Source organism: Pseudonaja textilis, chromosome 1 (assembly GCF_049901715.1).
Source record: "Pseudonaja textilis isolate UNSWEBS1 chromosome 1, rPseTex1.2, whole genome shotgun sequence".
In the NCBI taxonomy this organism is placed as follows: Eukaryota; Metazoa; Chordata; class Lepidosauria; order Squamata; family Elapidae; genus Pseudonaja; species Pseudonaja textilis.
In genome coordinates, this window is record NC_141990.1 from 326517840 (window position 1) to 326539011 (window position 21172).

The 21172-nt window shown below is 45.0% G+C and overlaps 1 protein-coding gene across 1 annotated transcript in view; it reads right to left on the reverse strand.

The window, feature by feature from the left end:
- Positions 1-538: 538 nt before the first annotated feature.
- Positions 539-21172, reverse strand: part of GRIN3B (glutamate ionotropic receptor NMDA type subunit 3B) — a 44141-nt gene continuing 23507 nt past the window's right edge. The window contains exons 2-10 of the mRNA XM_026698456.2: positions 18919-19514; positions 17469-17757; positions 16137-16898; positions 13491-13636; positions 11677-11792; positions 9656-9807; positions 9193-9357; positions 7837-7904; positions 539-923 (exon numbers count right to left, since the gene is read on the reverse strand). Coding sequence (XP_026554241.1) covers positions 539-923; positions 7837-7904; positions 9193-9357; positions 9656-9807; positions 11677-11792; positions 13491-13636; positions 16137-16898; positions 17469-17757; positions 18919-19514 — 2679 coding nt within the window. The remainder of the gene's footprint in view (positions 924-7836; positions 7905-9192; positions 9358-9655; positions 9808-11676; positions 11793-13490; positions 13637-16136; positions 16899-17468; positions 17758-18918; positions 19515-21172) is intronic.

Consider the following 21172-nt stretch of genomic DNA (forward strand, 5'->3'; position numbering starts at 1 on the left):
GAGACAATCCGTTCTCCACCTGTACCTTCTCCCAGCCTTCTCTTAATTCAGCGGTTCCTGTCCTTTGAAGCTTCCTACAAATCGTGCCTGCCTGCTAAAGGTTCAAAAGACGAGCGAAAGCTCCGGAAGTGTGCTCCTAAGTCGCCCAAGAGATCTGTGCCAAAAATCAGCAACAGGACCCCACAGAACAGAAAAGTCAAGATCAACTTGCTGAATGTGAAGGTTAACTTAACAACGTTCGTGAATTAATCAATTCGGATTCTGAACGTCTCTAGCCCTGCCTGCTTGTCCTTCTCACCCTGGTGGCTTTTCCAATGGACATGGATGAAGTGGGACTTTCCACATGCAAATAAGGGTGACCAGCAGCAACCCACACGGGGCCCCTTGGATGAAAACTGATCTGGGGAAGGCAGGGAAAGCTAGAATAAAACACTCCCGACCAGAATCTACTCTTCTGTTGTTTTGCTCTTTGCGCTGGCATTCTTCACTAGGAACAGGAATCCAAGCAGAGTCCAGTTGGAGGCCCCTCCTCATTCCATCACCTGTCCTCATTGCTCTCCCTGATCAGTGCCTTCAGCGCAGGGGGCAGCCGAGGAGCTTTGGGGGGCGGTCCAAGGGCCACCATGAGCTCACTCTTCCGCACCAGGGCGACCCTCAGCTGCTCTCGCATATCACTGATTTTGCTCTCTAGCTCCTTCAGTTCCTTCTGCTTGGCTTCCTTGCTGTCCTGCTGGGGATCCTGGCCGTTCATGCAGTGCCAAACAGGCCCCGCTCTCTCGTCTTCGGAGGCCTCCTCCGGGGCGTTATCAATGTTGAAGTGCACCCGTTTCTCTTCCTTCTTTATCGTGGTGCAACGGAGGTTGTTCCAACCCTCCTGGTTGGGAGGCGGCTGGGGCTCATCTGGAGGCGTTTGAAGGTTGCATCTTTGGAAGAGGAGAGAGAGAGAAAGAGTAAAGACCGAGAAAGTCTGGATGTCCCTTTAAGGGGAAAAAAAAAAAAGGAGTCGCAACAAAATTGGCAAGCCCTTTAAAAGCGCCTTCACCTTTGCCGCCATCAAAATTGGCAAAAATTTATCCCAATCTTTCCCCTGCATGTTGGAAGTGCAATAAGGGAAATGGAGCGTATTATTTAGGGTGGAATTGCAAAGAAGCCCAAAAAGTTTTGGCAGAAAATTCAGAAATGGTTAGAAGAGATGTGTAAGATTAAAACAGAATACAGACCTGAAATTTTCTTGTTGGGAATTAACGTGGAAAATACGACAAAGATATTATATACCTAATAATTCATGTAATTACTGCTGCAAGATTGGCCTGTGCACAACAGTGGAAATGTAAAAGAAACGCCAAGTGAAATAGAAATAATTAGGAAAATTTGGATGCACGCAGAAATGGACAAATTGACAAAAGAATTAAAAAATAAGGATGAATCGGATTATTACAAAGTATGGGATAGTAAGAGGTTTATTGAATAGTCATAAAACCTTATCAGTAACATAACATAAATATATAACAAGACAAAATACAGATAAGTTAGATATATAAGAATACAATAATAAAAACATATGTGGAAAACCAGGGAGTCAGAAATCGGATAATAGATCACCCTTGCAGGATACACCAACTTGTTCAATATATTGGGTTCTTAGGACCGCTGCCTTGATTATAAACTTAGCAGTCCTACGGACGATGTGTACATTAGAGGCCCGGAGGAAATATAACAATCTGTGGTTTGATTCCCAATGGACTGTTCTTTCCAGTAGAAATGATAAATATTTAAGCCTAATGGGGGCATATATTTGGCAGTTGAACAAGATGTGGGAAATATCTTCAGTGGCAGATGAACCACATAAGCAGGTTCTCCTGTGGTATGGTACATGGTGGAAGCGCCCATGTCTGAACATGGAATCCAGTAACTCAAATCTGGCTCTGGTATAGGCTCTTCTCTGTAATTGTGGCATACCCATTGAAAGGTATTTTTCAAGTTGGAAGATATTTTTATTCTTAGCCAACCATCTTATTGATCTGTTTTTTTGCTAATAATTCCATGTCAGTCTGGGCACTAATATCCAAGACTCTCTGTTTAAAAATTTCCCTTGCCTGGGAAACCCTTGTCAATAAAAATTGGGTAGAAAACCCATGTCTTAAGATGGCTCTGTAGAGTTGACTGACCCAGGAGTTAAATTGGAACTTATTTAACTGTTCGGTTAGGCATAGTTTGGGAAGTCTATCCGAATCCATTGATTGTATCTTTAGCCAGTATGTAAATGTTTTAATTATTAAGTGGCTATGTAAGGAGTGGATACCTAATTCCGCTCTGACTGCTGAAGCAGAAGTGTTCTTATCAGTCCCCAATAAGTGTCTTAAAAAGCCGGGCTGTGTTTGTTCAAGTGGGGAGGCTTTATTTAAACCCCACAGTTCTGCACCATATGTCAGCATTGGAACTATTTTTGCCCTAAATACTTTCAACATAGGGGTCAAAGTGCCTGGGTAATTATGGTTAAATAATTTATATAATCTTTTGGTGCTTATCTCAGCTCTTAATGCACTACTTTTAAAGTGATTAAGCCAAGATCCTGTATTAGTAAAGACCACTCCTAGGTAGGTGTAAGAATTTACTTGTTCGATTGACTCCCCATTAATCTGCCAATTATATTTCCTACTTTTTGTGCTGAAAACCAACACTTTGGATTTACTTTTATTAGTATTTAAGAAATTCAAAGTAGAATAGGTATTCAGCTTATGCAATAGTCTCCTCAGGCCTATTTGTGAATGAGCCATTAATACCATGTCATCGGCATATAAAAGGGTATTAATAAATTTATCAATAATCTTTGACATATGCAAATCTACTGCATGCAGGAATCCTGATAAATCATTGACATAGAGATTGAAAAGCATTGGGGCTAAAATGCAGCCCTCTCTTAGGCCAATATTGGTAGGTATGCTCTTAGACAGGGCTCCATTTACGCCAGTACGGATTTTCACGTGGGTGTTTGAGTCAAGGGCCCTAACCAGAAAAAGGAGTCTGGGCTCCATGTTCAGGTCCGCCAGTTTCCTCCACAAGATATTTCTGTTTAACGAATCAAAAGCCGCACTTAGATCAATAAATGCAGTGAATAATTTCTTACCCATTTTTAAATACCTTGTTACCAAATGATAGAATGTGAAGCAATTATCTATGGTAGATCACTCTGGTCTAAGGCCTGCTTGTTCCTCCACCAAAAGATTATTCTCCATAACCCAGATTTCAATTTTGCTCAACAAATGCTTTGCATACATTTTAGCAACAATTCCAATTAGGCTTATTGGTCTGTAATTATTTGGATTGCCTCTGTCTCCTTTTTTATGTAAGGGAACAATAATGGCCACTTCCCAACTCACAGGTATGCGGCCAGTATTGTTTATAAAGGTAAAGAGCCCTGCTAACAAAGGCACCCACCAGTCCATATAAGTCTTAAATAATTCCGGGGGCAAAAAAATCTTTACCAGGTGCCTTATTAGCTTTTAATGATCGAATAATGGATTTAATTTCTGAAACAGAAACAGAGGGCCAGATAGGAAGATTTTCTAAAGTTAACCCTAACCCTAACTCCAACTTGTTGGCGGTTTCCTGTCGGAAGTTTGACAGTAAGAAATTTCTTCAATGAATGACATAGATCGTCATAATGGGCCATAATATTATCTCTTGAAACACATATATAATCTAGAACGCTACTGGAGTTACTTGAATGATAAGTAAAAGGATATATAAAACCATAGTCCTTACCTCCTATAATATAGAGATTACAGTTATAAATCATAGAAACCAATTGTGTACCTGCAGTATTTCTTTGGTAATCACTGGAATGCCAGGGAGTAATAGATAGTAAATAATCCTCAGGAATAACACCAGAATAAACAAAGTTATGTAAAGATGCCCCTACCCTGGCATTAAAATCTCCTGCCCAAACTATAGTAACATTAGGATGTTAGACATTTTATTTTATAACTGTCTCTTCTAAATTTGCCCAGATATTAGGTGTATGATAAGAGGAGGAGCGAGGAGGGATATATATATTCAGCAATATCAGTCCGAAAGAGCCATAGAAGAACTTGACAATTAAATGTGAAGCAGAAGCATTACCAAAACTGAGCTTCTGGGCTTGCCAGCCCAACTCTGCTTTGGCTAAAATTGACAGGCCTCCAGAGTCCCTTCCTTTAGTCTTAGATTTAACTGCAGGGATAGACCACGAATCAAAGCCAGTCAGATGGATCTGTTCTTCATCCGTGGTCAGCCAGGTCTCCTGAAGGGCTATAAAATCAAAGTTTATCAGGAAATCCTCCAAGTCACCATCCATGGCTCTGGCTTTCCAGCCAGCAATATTCCAGGACAATAGGTGAAAATAATCTACTTGCTTGTCATTTGTCATTATAGGGAGGGAATTAATGTGAGCATTGGGAGGGACACTAACATTTTCCAGTCATTCCACAGGAGTAATATTATCCAAGATTCCCTCAGAGTCAAAAAAGACGCACTGGTTTGTTAGATGTTTGCCTTCACGACTGCCAAATTGGTAAACAGACTCCAAATGCTTCTGAGGGCCAACAACCTGTTGCAAAGGTATCATTGTAGGTTGGCCCAGTGGGATAGTGTCTCAGACCAAAGGGAGTAGCAACGAGCAGGTGGGAACCTCCTTATGACGGAGTTCAACACCTACTCCAAGGTCATCTTCTATTTGTTGTTCTATTTGTTGTTGTAACTGAGCAACCACTCCTTTCTCCTCGCCTGTACACCTCTTTTACAGAGTTATTATTTGCAGCATCTATATAAAGAGGAATTTCATCAGAATTCTCAGAAAAAGCGTTAATAACATCTGCAACCAGGATAGCAAATTCTATGGAAGGTTTTGCAGCTTTACGTGTGACTTCTAAAAGATCCTTCAGGTCGTCTAATCTTTTAATGATGCCCGCTTGTTCTAACTCTGGCAAAGTACAAAAAGAATGAATCAGGCTTGACTCCAGTATCTCAGTACGTTGCCGGATAGGAGGTTGATTTTTCAAGTTGTCACTTCTCAAGGGTGCAGGAGAGATAACATCCTTAGAGTTAACAGCTTTAAAATCGTTGCAATTAGGCTTGTGGAAAGCAGTGCTCTTCTTGCCAATATGAGTTATTAAAGGACTAATACCCTCCTTAGTAAACACGCGAATAGGAAAAATTCCAAATTCACTAAGGAAGGAATTCATTTTAAACAGCATACTGGCTATAGTGGGTTGTTTAATAGTCAACAAAATACGTTTAAAAGCCCCTCTGCAGGGAAGCCATTCCGCCCTCTGCAAATCCACCAGCTGCCTTTCACAGCGAAGCAGCTGGCTAAGGGAAAGAATAACCGCATTTCTAAATCCCCACTTCCCTTTATTCGTTTGGTTATTTAAAATTTGTAAGGTAATCTGATGCCGCTGTGGATAACAGTTAAAACTTGTGTGCTTTTTATCCGGGACTTCTTGGGAGAACCTTGCTTAGCATGCACCTCTAGGTGAGGGAGTAGATCACATGACAAGTTTTTTATACTTTTAGTGAAACTCAAGTTAGCGTCCATCTTTGGATCAGCAAACTTAACAGTTGACTCTTTTAATGAGTCCACTTGATTGTTGACCTCAGTTAAAAGCTCAAAAGTAGTCAGCACTGTCTGTGCCGTCAGCATGCATTGCCTAGATATAAAATAAAAAATGTTTTTATTTTGTAATTCCCCATATTCTTGTTACAACAAACCCTCAGCGGCAGCACCGGCAGCTGATGTTTGAAAGAGGGAAGACTCCCCTGATAAAGAAGCAGAAATGTCCGGAAGCTGTGAGCTCTCTACCTCAGCTTGTAAGTCCCATTCCAGTGGATCGTATCCATTAGAAAGGCTAATAGGTGAAGGTGATAATTTATTACTTACGACCGTTGACTGAATATCATTTAAAAAGTCATCCATTTTAAGTTGTTTGGTAGGGTTGCATATGGACTGTGTTGATGAAAGAGGACGCTCCCTCTTCTTCTGTTTCCTGTTGCTCATGGTGTTCCATATTTGAAGTAATGCTTGCAACAGATTCTATTGTGGATGTGTTCCAGGAGTTCTTCAAAATCATCAAACGCTCCCACTTGCAGTTCCCATGCCTCCCAGCTCAGGTCCCTGAGATGCACACTTGCACACACAGCAGCGACAGCCCTGTTGCACGCAGCGACCCAGACATGCAGCCAACAAAGTATGGGATAAGTTTTATTGTTGGTTAGAAAAGAGGAAGGATCGAGATAATAAGAAATGATTATATGTATATATTATATACTATGTATATAGAATGTAAATATGTACTATGTTTATATATGACTTAACAATGTAAGACAACTATGTGGGTTAGGAGGATTGCACCAGGTTCATTGTTTTTAATGTTCTTCTTTTTTGTGTTTGTCTAATAAAAACTTAAATTAAAAAAAAGTCCCTTCATCTTATTTACAGCCACACATGTCAACTCGTAAAGCATTCCTATGCCTGTTTTTGAGTTGCCATAAACAAGACGAGGGGGCAGGAAATCTGAGGGAGCAGGGCTGCAGTTGAAAACCAGAAGTACATTCCACACTTTTCTTACAAAGATTGTAGCTAAGCTACTGGATCTTCCGCCTGTGAAAATCCTTAGTTGGAGAACGTGATTGATGACACCCAGCCTGTGAACGTGCTTAATTGGAGAATCTGATTTATGACACACCCAGGGGGGAGGGGGGAACATGTTGCTCCTAATAAATCTTTTGGTTTCTTTTGAAGCTTGGTTCGAGGGTCATAATTAGGGCAATCGCCGGAATGCTGACAACATACACATTTTAAAAAATGTACAAAGAATTTCAGTCGTAAGCTCAGTGAAAGGTGCGCAAAGTCAGGAAAAATAGCAATAGAAACACAAGATCATTTAGGATGAAACTGTATAATTCAATGTATCTCAACCTTGGCAACTTTAAGATGGCTGGACTTCAACTCCCAGAATTCCCTGGCCATGTGTCACAGGTAGTCCTCGAGTTTCAGCCATAATGGAGCCAGTGCATGGTCACAATGGTGATAAATTGGGTCACCCACATGAAAGAAAAGATTTTACAATCATTTTTGCAGTGGACATTGCGCAAATGCTGTGGTTGGTTAAACAAGTCAATAGGTCACTAAGAGTTGGTTTTGCCGAAACCAGAAATAAATGCCCATTTTTTGGCAAAAATGTCATAAAATGCAGTCACGTGATTGCAGAATGCTGCAAAAGGCCATCTATGTGGCCCAGCAGCCGAGCGCCCAGAATGAAGTTATGCCACTACAGGGAGAAGGACAGCTGTCAGAACTTCTAATCCAGGTCGTAAGTACCTCCAGGGCAGGGGTCTCCAACCTTAAGCCTAGCGGACTTCAATTCCCAGAATTCTAACCCCTCTCCTGGAAAAATGAAATATTTCAGGACTATATACTAAAAAGGCAAAATATTTCCCCTAAAAGAGAAGTACAAACTCAGAGAGGCAGAAACTCAGCCCCACTCCCACCTTTGTTAATGGGTCATTAAGACCTGGGCCAGTCTATTCTACATAACAGAGTTCTACCTCCTTCACACAGAACCATTTCATTGCCCTTCATTGCATTACCAACCAAGTTTCAACCAAACTTAACACAACCCACAAAGCTAGCTATGACCTCTGACAGCAACCAATCAGGATACTCTTCCTGTGCCCCAGGAAGTTCAAAGCCCAGAGAGGGTATAAAACACAGGGAACCCAGAAGGATAGTTCTTCCAACAGACTACCTGTAATGTGAAATGGGTTGGCAAAAGAAAGGAAGATGTGAAAAGAATGTACCTTTTCTCCAAATTCAGCTTCTTAAGCCTCTGTTCCTCCAGTCCCATGTTTAGAGCTCGGTGTATTTTCTGGGTTATGCATATTCAAAAAAAAAAACCACAAAGAAATAAAAGCTTCAGAGATTTGTAAGATGAAGAAAAGCAATTGGGACAAAATAACTTCCCTAAGAATAATTGGGAGGAGTGTCCCAATTGCTCAAATGTTATTATTACTCATTGCTTTGTTCCACTGCAATTATTCCTCTCAAATTTTGCACCCGTTTTATCATACAGCTTTTAATTTGCTCTGCCTCTGTGTCACATTTTAGCAACAATTCAAAAATATCTGCTAGCATCACAGTGGAGGTGATTGATCGACTAACAATAGACACCCCCCCCTCATCCTGCCCCGGCCCTCCCCATCTTTAAATGGATCATAGCCTTTGCTGGTAGTCATTTATGTCTTTAATATAGATGATGATAGATGATAAGAGGTTTGATGATAGATGATAGATGATTGATAGATACAGAGTATATGTGTGATGTAAGCATCTGGTAAGATGGGTGGCCAATAAATTTTATAAATAAATAAATAAGTAAATAAATGGTCTTGGTTTTGCACATGCATTTCAAATTATGTCAAACGGTGGGAGGCGGGAGGCAACCCTGCCAGAAACCAGAGGTGCCAGCACCTGATCAAACCAGCCTTCAAGGACATCAAGTAGGGCCAACATCCAAGCGGTTCCCAAAACATCTAGATGGCGTGCTGTTGGACACTGATGGTCAAGAGGGGAGGGCCATGGGAAAGGGGAACAGTGTAACCTTTGAACAGGAATATTCAGATCTAGCTTTTCTTTCGCTGCAACCACTGAACTTTAGCAAAAGAACCTAGCACTTCAACCAAATGGCACTGAGGGTCGTTCTTTCCTAGGGAACTAAGTTGGGGCAGGCCTGATATTAAGCTAGATCTGAATACTTGTCGGATATGCTTGCCACCTTAAGCTATTTGTAAAAATACTAAAGGTGGGGTATCAATCAATCAAAAGGGTGATCATTGCTTATAAGTCTTTTTTTTTTTTGTAACTTCGAATGGTCACTAAGAGAATGTCCATCAGACAAGGATTTCCTGTAGTGACTGCTTTTTTTTCAAAACAAAATGCAGAGGTGGGTATTCAGCAGGTTCTGACCAGTTCTGGAGAACCGGTAGCGGAAATTTTGAGTAGTTTGGAGAACCGGCAAATACCACCTCTGACTGGAGATTTTACAGTATCCTTCCCCTGCCACACCCACAGAACCGGTAGTAAAATATTTTGAATCCCACCAGTGACAAAATGGGACCCTCTCCTCCAACCCAAGATAATCCAAGATTATCCCTCACCTGGCTGGTATGGAGCCAATAATTGAATTTCTTCTTGCGCCGAATGCGAGGCAAGATGAGTCGGTAAAAGATGTGCTCTCCAAGGGAGGTGAGCAGGGAGCCACAGAACCCGATGCAAAGGAGGACGAAGAGGCCGGAGAAGTGGTAGATCCCCATCTGCAGAGTCTGGAAGTGATGGGGGAAGGAGGAAAGACAGGCAGGATTGAACCCACTAGGAACGTTCAAATTTAGAAACACAAACTCCTCAAGGTCACTATACTATACATGTGTATGGACCGAGGGCGGAGGGGGCACGGCAAACCTCTCGGAACCACTCCTGCCTTTTGGAAAGACGCCCCCTCCAAAGTCGCTTGGTGTAGCGGCCTTTTGCGGGCGCAATTATGAGCGCATCTAGGGGCCTTGGGAAGTCCGAGGGGGTGGAGCAGGCAAGAGGGGAAGCTCTTTTCCCGCAGAGCCTCCATACCTCAGTAACGGCAAAGACCCTTTTCCCGCAGGGCACCATCTTGTACCATTTGTCGTGCAGGAGGTCCATGAAGCCGGCCGACTTGTAGCGGCTGATGAACTCGGAGATGTTGGAGGTCAGAGGCGAGTTCTGCGGAAGGCCGATGCCATAGCCTGGCACAGTCCAAGAGAATTGAGAAGGGTGTAAAAGAGGAGACAATATCTACAACATCTCAGGTCTTGAAATGGACACCTAATATCAAAAGTTGTCATAAAAAAAGCTCAGCAAAGAACGTTCTTTCTGCGGCAACTCAGAAAGCTCAGGCTGCCCAAAGAGCTGCTGATACAGAGGAATTATTGAGTCTGTCATTTGTAACTCTATTAACGGTCTGGTTTGGCTCTGCAACCAAACAAGACAGACACAGACTTCAACGGATAGTTAGGACTGCAGAGAAACCAATTGCTACTAGCAATTGAGGACCTGTATACTGCTCGAGTCAAAAAGAGGACTGTGAAAATGTCTACAGACCCCTCAAATCCTGGACATAAACTGTTTCAACACCTTCCCTCAAAACGACGCTATAGAGCACTGCACACCAGAGCAACTAGACACAAGGACAGTTTTCCTCCCCATGCTATCACTCTGATAAACAACCAATTCCCATAACACTGTCAAACTACCTAGTAAGACTATATTACTATTGTTCTTTTCATCTTTCCTATTATTCTATTTCCTTTTCTTCTTATGACTATAACTTTGTTGCTTGTATCTTACAATCTATATTAATTGTGTTATTTAGTGTCCTAGTATGGTTTATATTGATTGCTTATTTAGTATCCTATGACTATCACGAAGTGTTGTAGCTTATGATTTATGATGAATGTATTTTGTGAGGATTATGATCATATATTACTTGTTGCTTGTATGTACGCTGAGTGCTTATGCACCAGAGACAAATTCCATGTGTGTCCAATCGCACTTAGCCAACAAAGAATTATTCTATTCTATTCTATTCTATTCTATTCTGTTCTGTTCTGTTCTGTTCTATTCCGTTCTATTCTGTTCTATTCTATTCTGTTCTATTATTCTATTCTATTTTACACCCATGGAGATTCTCAGTCATCCAAATCATGGTTGTCCCAAAGATGCTGTTCAAAAGACAATTGGCCTTTCTTGTTATAAAGTGGTTGGATGTTACAGCTTGCAATGTTGTAAGAGACTAAGTTGGTCCCGCTAACAATTTGTCTGAGTTCCCTCTTTGTGGATTCTGGGGAGCTCATATACGCACAGAGTAACTTTCCCAGAGTAAAGGCAGTAGTATTGTGGCTTGTCCTTCAGTAGTTGTTCCAAGAATTCAGTGATCAGAAAGTTACCTTTTGAAAAGCACCTTTGGGACTGCAGTACAGAACACCTGCAGAGAAAACCTTCCCTTTAACTACAGACATGAGAAAAACAACTTGCTTCCTTTTGCTATCAGATGCTATCAACTGTGATGCAACCAGCAGTTTCTTCTCTCTCTCTCTCTCTCTCTCTCTCTCCCCCTCTCCCTCCCCCCGCCTTTTACACACACACACACAGCAAATGCTCCTATTTTTACACTTAGGTTTCTGGATACAAAGTGAAGTATTTCATGAACCAATGCATAATTATCTTTTTGGAGCCTCCTGGGAAAACCTTATTAAAATTAAGTAAAAGTAACATTCTCCATGAAAGGAGGAGTAATATTTCTGCATTTTTCCTAGCTTTAATTTTTCATGCTTAAAGACTGGGGACAACTGTTTTCAAAAGAATGAGCCAATAGAATTCCTTATTGGCCAAGTGTGATTGGACACACAAGGAATTTGTCTTGGTGCAAATGCTCTCAGTGTACATAAAAGAAAAGATTCATTCGTCAAGAGTTGAGAATCATCAGGTACAACACTTAATGATAGTCATAGGGTACAAATAAGCAATCTGAACGAAAGCCTCATTTGGCTACCGAACCCCTTCCTTGCTCTGCCTCCAGGTGCTTTCCTCAATCCAGAGGGTTTTTTTTGACGTACCTTCAATAGCAAAAGGCTTTCCAACGGTTAAGAGTTTGCAGTCGGAATCAATGGAGACCTCGTATTCCAGCAAGGATTTGTCCATGATGAAGGCATTGAGCTTTGGTGGGCTGGTCCTGGTGAGGAGAAGCAAATTGCTATCAAATTGGGAAGCATTGATTACGTCTGCAGGTAGTCCTCATTTAGCAACTGCCTTGGACAGCAACCCTTTGCAGTTACGACAGTGATGAAAAAGCAACTTTGCAACCAATGGCCACATTTACAAATTTCATAGCATCTCTCTCTCTCCCCCTCAATTTCTCTCTCCCTCTCCCTTCTCCCTTTCTCTCTCTCCCTCCCTCCCTTTCTCTCTCCCTCGTTCCCTCCCTCCCTTTCTCTTCCTCCCTCTCCCTCCCTGTTTCTCTCCCTCCCTCTCCCTTCTTCCCTTTCTCTCCCTTCTTTTCTCTCTCTGACTCTCCCTCCCTCTTTCTCTCCCCTTCCCTCCTTCTCTATCTCCCCCTCCTTCTTTCTCTATCCCTCCCTCCTTCTCCCTCCCTCCCTCCCTCTTTCTCTCTCCCTCCCTCCCTCCCTTCTCTCTCTCTCTCCCTCCCTCTTTCTCTTTCTCTGTCCTTGACTTGTAAAGGCACTTGGAACCAACATTTCACTTGCAAAGAGATGTGGTTGTAAAGCATGATATTATATGATTGCATCGCTTAGCATTCTCACCACATCGTTAAGTAAGGATCACTGGGTCATTCAGACAGCACCTCTTTGCAATTCCTTCCAGCTTCCCCATATAGACTTTGCTCGTTGGAAGCCAGCTGGGAAGGTCGCAAATGGTGATCACATGATCCCAGGACAGTCCAATTGTCAAATTACACATGCTGGTTGCCCAGTGGCTGAATTTTGACCATGTGATCACGGGGATGCTATGATGGTCGTAAGTGCAAGGACTGGTCATAAGTCACTTTTTTCAGTGCTGTTGTTAACTTCACACGGTCACAAAAATAAATGGTTATAAGTCAAGGACAACCTGTATTGCTTCCTTAAGGATTACAGATACCCAAGAACAAATGTCAGTGACATTACCTCACCAAACAAAATGGGGCTTTAATACATTATAATGGTTAATTTGTAAGATCCCTGCAATCTGTTTCACCTGTAGCTTGCACAAAATCTATCTTCCTGGGCCCATTCAAGTTGGTAAGATGTTTATTATTCAGGGGGCATACATGGCTCTTCCCTCTCTCATTTCCCCCTGCAAGAACAAACTGGTGAGCTGAGGTGGGCTTGGGCTGAAAGAAAAGGGTAGGCCTAAGTCCTTCTGGAAGCTTCTTTAGCTGAGAAGGAACTTGAAAGGTGGGCCACACGGCTTTGGGCTGAGAGAGAGGGGCTAGCCCAAAGTCTTGAGGTAGGACGAGAACCCGGATCTCCCTGTTCTTGGTCCAGGACCTCCACCACTGGACCAAAATGGCTGCTGGGATGAGAGAGAGGGACAGGTCCTATGCCTTCCAGGGGGTCTTCCGTGGCTGAAGGGAGACTGGAACTCAGTCCCAGCCCAACCTCTTGAGATTCCACCTGTTAGCACAACACGGATGACTGGAGAGAGGGATGATCTCAGCCTCCTCTCAACCAAACCACTGGCTGTGTCCTTAAGGAGAAAACATCTCTAGATGTTTCGAGTGGTCTCCAGCAGAAACCTTTTGAAATTAGGCGGATGGCCCCCAAAGGCAGGAGCTACAACCGGAAGAGATGCCAACCCATCACAACATCAACATCTCTTCTCCTCCCCCCGCTGCCCTGAATTGTCCTCCCTCAGGCCCCGCCTTCCTTACTTGAGCATTGTGACCCCCTCAGGGGTGGTGGGGACACTGTGCCGCCTCATGTACTCGTGCATGTCGGGGAAACTCTTCTTGATATATTCCTCTGCGCTGCTCTCCCAGACGGTGCCAAAACGAAACCCCTGGGATGGATGGTGGAGCTGCAGAGGGCAAAATTGGGAATCAGACCATTTGCTCCTGGATTTGGGAGGTTGTTGTTTTTTTTAAATTTGGGGGAGAGGGGAATTATTTTCTTTTAATGTGAACCGTTTGCAACAGAAATCAGGGTGAGAGGGGAGCCAAAGAAGGGAAAGAAACGGGTGGATGAAGCAGAAAAGAGAGAAAGGGTGTGATTTCATGGGATGTTTGCAAATGAGAACATGTCAGCCACAGCAGGATGCTAGACACCACAGAGGGTTTGAGAACGGGGGTGGGGGAAAAGGGGGGGCCTGCAGGATTGTCTTCTGGCATTTCAAGTGATGAAAACAACTCGGGGACTAAATGTTAAAATTTTAATTTAGGGGGAATACAGAATAAGAGAGTTGGAGCAGGAGACCCTGTAACTAACCATTTGTCTGAAGTGGTGTAGGGTTTCCTGCCTAAGCAGGGGGTTGGACTAGAAGACCTCCAAGGTCCCTTCCAACTCTGTTATTCTATTCTAAATGGCTGTCCAGTTTCTTCTTGAAAACTCCAGTGTTGGAGCACCCACAACTTCTGGAGTCAAGCTGTGAATTGTTCTCACTGTCAGAGAAAGTTCTCCTTAGTTCTAAATTGCATCTCTAATAAGTTTCCATCCGTTACTTCTTCTACTGCCCTCCGGTGCTTTGGAAATAAATTAAAATGTAATACTTGAAGAGGTTTTTAAATACTATTCAGTGTGTGAGAAAAAGGGTGAAAAGGATGTTTCTTTTTTTCCATTCAGACCTCATGGGGTTACTAGGTTAATTGGTTTGAAATTGCTTACCCCAAGCAAATAGCCATGCAGGATTTCACCATCTCAAGGTGATAGCCGGAAATGTCAAAGGTTTTCTTTAAAAAAGACTAGATAAATTCATGGAGATGGAGGAAGAGGAAGATGAGTGGAGATATGAATGGGCCTTCTTTTTCTAGTTATCCAGGTAGTCCTTGACTTACGACCACAATTGAGCCCAAAATTTCTGTTGCTACATGAGACACTGAAGTGAGTTTTGCCCCGTTCGATAACCTTTCTTGCTACGGTTGTTAAATGAATCAGTGCAGTTGTTAAACCAGTAACGCAGCTATTAAGTGAAACTGGCTTTCCCGTTGACTTTGCTTGACAGAAGGCTGCAAAAAGTGATCCTATGATCTTGGGACATTGCAACTGTCATAAATATGAGTCAGTTGCCAAGTATCTGAATTTTATGGCCGTGGGGATGTTGCAACGGTCGTAAGTACGAAAACGGTCATAAGTCACTTTTTTTCAGCCCCGTTGTAACTTCGAACGATCACTGAATTGTGGGACCTAAGTGGTGGGACTCATCTCCAGTGGGGGGATGAATCTGCCTATCGAGATGAGGTGGACTGGTTGCTTTTGTGGTGTGGATACAATAACTTGGTCCTCAACACCAATAAGACCAAGGAGCTTATAGTGGATTATAGAAGGAACAGACCAGACATCCAGCCCTTGCTTATCAATGGAGACCGAGTGGAGCAAGTGGCCAGTTTTAAGTTTCTGGGTGTTACCCTAAAAGAGGACCTGACCTGGGGTGCCAGCATTGCAGCCCTGGTCAAAAGGGCCCAGCAGAGATTATTCTACCTGAGGCTTCTCAGAAAACAACAACTGAACGAGAAACTGCTGGTGACCTTCTACCGCTGCACCACAGAGAGTATCTTAACTTCCTGCACCTCTGTATGGTTTGCCAATTGCACAGTGACAGATAGGAAAGCACTCCAGAGGGTCAATGTCATTGCCCAGAAGATCATTGGCTGCCCTCTCCCCTCTTTGGAAGAGCTTTATAGCTCCCGCTGCCTTACGAAAGTTCAAAACATTCTCAAAGATCCATCTCATCCTGGGAACCCTTTTTTTTTTAACTATTACCATTTGGCAGACGGTACAGGATAATAAAAACAAAGACAAAATAGGCTGAAAAACTGCTTCTATCTCAGGGCAGTAGCTCTGTTGAACTCTACTGTATAGTACAGTGTTGGTGTAGTGTCAGGGGGTTTCAGTTCAATGTGTGAAGTGTGAAGGATGTGTGTCATGGTCATGAAACGCACTGAAGATGGTGTTTGATTTCATTGTATGAGGTGCAATGACAATAAACTAAACTAAACTAAACTAAATGAACTGTTGTAAGTCAAGGACCATCTGTAGCCTAACACCGAGTATGTGCTGTTGGGGTAAATAATGAGGGAGAGGATTTGCAGACTTCTCAGAGGGTCTGATCATCCAGGAACATCAAGGGGAGAAAACCAGAGTCAACAAATTTTGATGAGACGCAACACGATTATTCTTTTTTTGAACGGTCCACGAGACTGGAAGGTGACGGAGGGGAAGCCAAGTCCATGTGTGGGACACAGGCAAAGCAGAGGCAGAGAAGAAATTTAGAAGATGGAGAAGAATCTGAGTAAGGCAAGGGAGACCAGGCAGGACACTGTGAAAGAAGAGCAAGGAGCATAGAAAGAAAGTGTTTGTTCAACCTTGGGATCGTGAATCCCAGAGAGCTCCTCAAAAGTTTTCTCGCCCACCATCACAGCGGCCAAGTTGGCTGTGTAGCTGGAAAGGACCAAGAGGCAGAAGATGGCCCAGAGGTTCATGAGGAAACGGCCCGTCCAGCACTTGGGCGTCTTGCTGGAGACGGTGCGGCCAAACAGGATGGCGTAGCAGAGGTTCAGGGCTGAGGAGTAGGAGAAGATCTTCATACGGTTGCGGCCGTGGGGCGTCATGCCGTAGGGGCTCTTCCACTCGTACAAGGTGAGGAAGAGGGCCGTCATGTGGAGAGCCACGAAGATGCCCACCCACATGGTCCAGTGTAATGGCCACATGAAGGCCCCGATGGGCGATGCCGTGTCCCAGATCCTCACCAGGATGCCCAAGCTGGTGGAGAAGAAAGGGCTGGTGAAGTCGATCACTTGACTCCGGGCTGAATTGATGCTGAAGGATGTCACCGCCATGTGGGCTGTGCCACTCAGGAGGTCTCCTACCAGCCCTGTCCAGCGGCCGTTCTTCCACGCCCCGTATTTTCCGTCTCCCACGATGTAGAGGTCGAAGTCAAAGGGCATGTCTTCGGCCAGCTTCTCCAAGAGGTCAATGCAGTAGCCGTAGCAGCATTTCCGGTACTCCATGGGCACCGAGCCGTTCTCTGAATTCAGCTCCTCGAAGAGGGCATTGAGCACAGCGGAGTCGTTGGTGTGAGGATCCAGGCAGAGTTGCCCCGCTGGACAGTTGCCCTCTTTGTCTACCTGGAAAGAGCACCAGTTAATAACCTTTTGAATATCAAGCAGGAAATTGAAGGAGCTGGCCAGGAGATACCTGGAGATCAGCCAGGGGTGAGAGCTGCAACCGGTTTGCACTGGTTTGGGCAAACCGGTAGCTAATTTTATCATTTTTAAGGACTGGTTTGGCAAACTGGCAAATCCCACGCCTGGCTAGGCCTGCCCACCCTCCCAGGAATCCTCACTTGGCCCATTTTGGATGCCGGGTAAGGGCAGGGCCTGTGCAGAGGCTCAGGGAGGGCAAATAATGGGCCTCCCGGAGGCTCCGAAAGGCCAGAAATGGGTCCGTTTCCAGCGTCCAGAGGGCCTCCAGAGTTCAGGGAGACTGTTTTCGTCCTCCTGGAGGTTCAAGGAAAGCCTCCAGAGCCTGGGGAAGGTGAAAAATGGGCCTCCCAGAGAGTTCCAGCCTCCCAGAGAGCCACCACGGTTTTCGTGGTGTTGCACAATTTTATATTTTTTGCAACAGAGAAATGTCTGTGAGGCGATCAGCTCGGCTCAGCAGCTGCCTCCCCCACATGTCCCGATGTACCTACGCACCTCCCGGATGAAGACAAAGGGGTGCTCCACCAAGGTCACCACCCGCAGCTTCATGCGCGAGAAGCCCCCGCCCTCGGCCTGGGTCTTGCGCTGCAGGTGCTGCGGCCAGCTGCCCTCCTCGGCTTCCATTTCACCCCCCTTCCAGCTGCCCACCGTCACCCATGTGGGCTGTCCCACCGAATCCCTCAGCAGGCTCCAGATTTTGTACTGACAGTCCGTGTGGATGTGAGACGTGTTGTGCACAAAGACCTCGCCTGTCTGGCCGTGGAAAGATGTGTTGGCTAAAAACCTGCAATAGGGAAAGAAAAAACAAAAAGCAGGAATCAGAATAACAGGATAACAATGTTAAGAGGGTCTTTGGAGGTCATCTAGTCCAGTGGTTGCCAACTGGTGGGCCGGGGACCACTGGTGGGCCGTGAGAAAGTTTTGGTGGTCCGCAGAGAAATTCCACCCCCAGAGCATCCCCCCAAAAGCAATTAATCCAGGCTGCGCGGGAATACAAGGCTGCGCTGCCCACATGGCCTGCGGGAACCCTCCCTGCCCACTCACTCCTCACCCGGCAAACTTACCTGCTAAATGGCTATTTTTCCTTTTTTTTCCCCCTGACCACCAGCTGTTCTGCTGTGCCGGGAGATTTAGATTAGCTAGAAAGTAGGAAATTGTTGGATTTCTTGCTTTCTAGCTAGTCTTTAGATGAGCCGAACCTTCCATAGGACTGAAGCAGTGCAGACTGAGCTAGCCGATGGCAGATACACAGATCTCTAAGTGAACCTGTGATTCTGTGAGCAACTCAATCTGCCTGCCTGCTTTGCCTGATTTGGGGTAAAAGTTGCTCTTTTTCTTAATAAAAATTTCAATATTTATATATTTATAATATTCACATCCAAGCCATGCCCAGCCAGCCCCATGATCACCAAGCCACACCCACAAATTAGGCCCCGCCCACAGAACCAGTTAATGCTCCCCAGGATTTAAAATTATGAGTTTGGTGGTTCTTGAGGTCCAAAAGGCTGGGGACCCCCTGATTTGGGCTTAATCATGGTCATATGTCGAGGACTACATGGTGGGAGAAGGGGTCGGTTACTCTTATGCAGGGGTGTCAAACTCGATTTCATTGAGGGCTGCATCAGGGTTGTGTTTGACCTTGTGGGCCGGGGTGGGCGTGGCCAGCTTGATGTCACCCATGTTGGGGGCATCTGTGGTGGCCCAAGTGCTCTGAGAGTGGCAGGAGGCCGTCGCAGCTGAAAACGGAGCCTGGGAGGGCCGCACACAGCCCTCCCCAGCTCCATTTTCACTGTCAGAGGCACCACAGGCCGGTCCTTTGCTGTTTTTAGGGCAGCCCTGTGGGCCAGAGCTAAGTACCCCGCAAGCTGGATCCTGCCCCCGGGCCTTGAGTTTGACACACCCCTCTGGCTCTTATAGATCCAAAAATCAAGAGCAGCTTACTCACTGGGAGAGGTAGAGTCCAGAGGATTCAGAGTCCACAGCGTGTTTGTCGTTGCAATTCACCATGCTCTGGATGAGGGCAAGGTCAGGCCGAATGTAGACAGCCCGGGAAATGGCACGGGACACCAGGACGATGGCATCCTGGATGAAGTGTTCCAGGGAGGGCCTGTCCACCTCCCCAAAGGCCAGAAGACCTAATGGCAGCCCTTCCGTCTGGAGCTCATCCACATTCTGGGGTTGCCCCCAAACCCAGTGGAACTGCTGAGTGACCCCCAGTTCCTTCGCCATCCGGAAGATGAGCTGGGAGAAGGGAGCATTGCACCCGAAAAGCAAAGCCGGGCCAGGCAATTCGCGGTATTCCTCCATGTGCCGCCGAAGATGGCGAGCAGCTTCTCTCTCCTCCAGGAAGCTCAGGTCGATCACCACTGTCTTCTCCAGGCGGGCGTGGCTGGTCCAGAGGTCGACAAAGGCAGAGGCATCCCAGGCTTGGCACAGAACCAGGGTGACGTCCTGCCAACGGTTGGCATGGAAAATGGTGACCAGCAAGTCCAGGAGAGTCTCGAAGTCACCGCATTGGTCCATGTGGAGATGGAAGGGGTTCTGCGAGGAGTCAGGGGTGGAAAAAGAAAGTTTAAAAGCAAATGAATACAGGCAGTCCTCGACTTATAGCAGTTCATTTAGTGACCGTTCAACGTTACAACGGCAATGGAAAAAAGTGACTTTTAGGACCCCTTTTCACCATTACAACCTTTGTCTAGTATCTGCAGGATCATGGGGAACAAAATTCAGAGGCTTGGCAACTGTTTCGCACTTATGATCGTTGCTGTGTCCCAGAGTCACGTAATCCCCTTTTGTGACCATCTGACAAGCAAAATCCATGGGGGGAAATCCAGATTCACTTATCAACCGGGTGATTAACTTAACAGCTGCAGCGATTCACTTAACACAGTGGCAAGAAAGGTCATGAAATGGGCCGAACCTCACGGAACAAATGTCTCACTTAAGAACAGAAATGTTGGGTTCAACTGAGGTCATAAGTTGAGGACTACCTGTAGAACAGTGGTCATCAACCAGTGGGCTGCAGTCCACTGGTGGTCCACGAGAAAATTTTGGTGGTCTGCAGAGAAATGCCACCCCCAGAGCATCCCCCAAAGCAATTAATCCAGGCTGCGCAGGAACACAAGGTTGCGCCGTCCACATGGCCCGCGGAAACCCTCCCTGCACACTCACTCCTTATCTTGCCTGCTAGCTTGCTATTTTTCCGACCATCAGTTGCTCTGCTGTGCTGGGAGATTTAGATTAGCTAGGAAGCAGGAATTGGATTTCTTGCTTTCTAGCTAGTCTTTAGATCTTCGGCTCTGCTTCCTTAGGGGATTGAAGCTTTTATTATTCAGTGCACTGCAAGCAAATTTTATGTGACAGACTCAAGTAGCCGATGGCAGGTAGATCTCTGAGTGATTCTGTTAGCAACTCAATCTGCCAGCCTGCTTTGCCTGAATTTGGGTACAAGTTGCTCTATTTTTTATTAAAAAAATCAATATTTACATAAGCAGTTATAATATTTACATACAAGCCATGCCCAGCCAGTCACATGACCACCTAGCCACACCCACAGAACCGGTTGTTAAGAAATCTGAATCCCACCCCTGCCTCTGTGTGTTTGTGTGTATGTGACAGAGAGAGCGGAGGGGAGAGAGAGAGGTTAGATCAGATCTCTCTCTCTCTCTCTCACCAACATCAGCAAGCCACCGTCAGTCAAAATTCATATTAGTGGTCCCCAGGATTTAAAATTATGACTTTGGTGGTCCCTGAGGTCCAAAAGGTTGGCAACCCCTGGACTAGAAGACCACCAAGGTCTATTCTATTCTATTCTATTCTATTCTATTCTATTCTATTCTATTCTATTCTATTCTATTCTATTCTATTCTGACTCGTGGACAGTTGCTGTCCTAGGGAGCCTACCTCGCTCTTAGAAAGAGTTTTTGAGATTCAGGTGTGGATAAAAGTATGCCGTTGCAAATGATGATAGCAGCACAAGCGTTCCTCCCTTTCTGCTTTGCAGTGTCCCAAGAGGGTTGGTCATTGCTGGCCCACCTGTACCATCCGTAGCCCCACAGCCGTCTTGCAGGAGAAGGCTTAAACCAGAAGTGGGGCAACCCTGTAATTGTGGTAGCTGCCACCAGAGGGCAGAAGATATCCGCAGCTAAGCTTAAATTCAGCCCCGCCAGAGAGGTCTCCGATCAGAATAAAACTAAAAG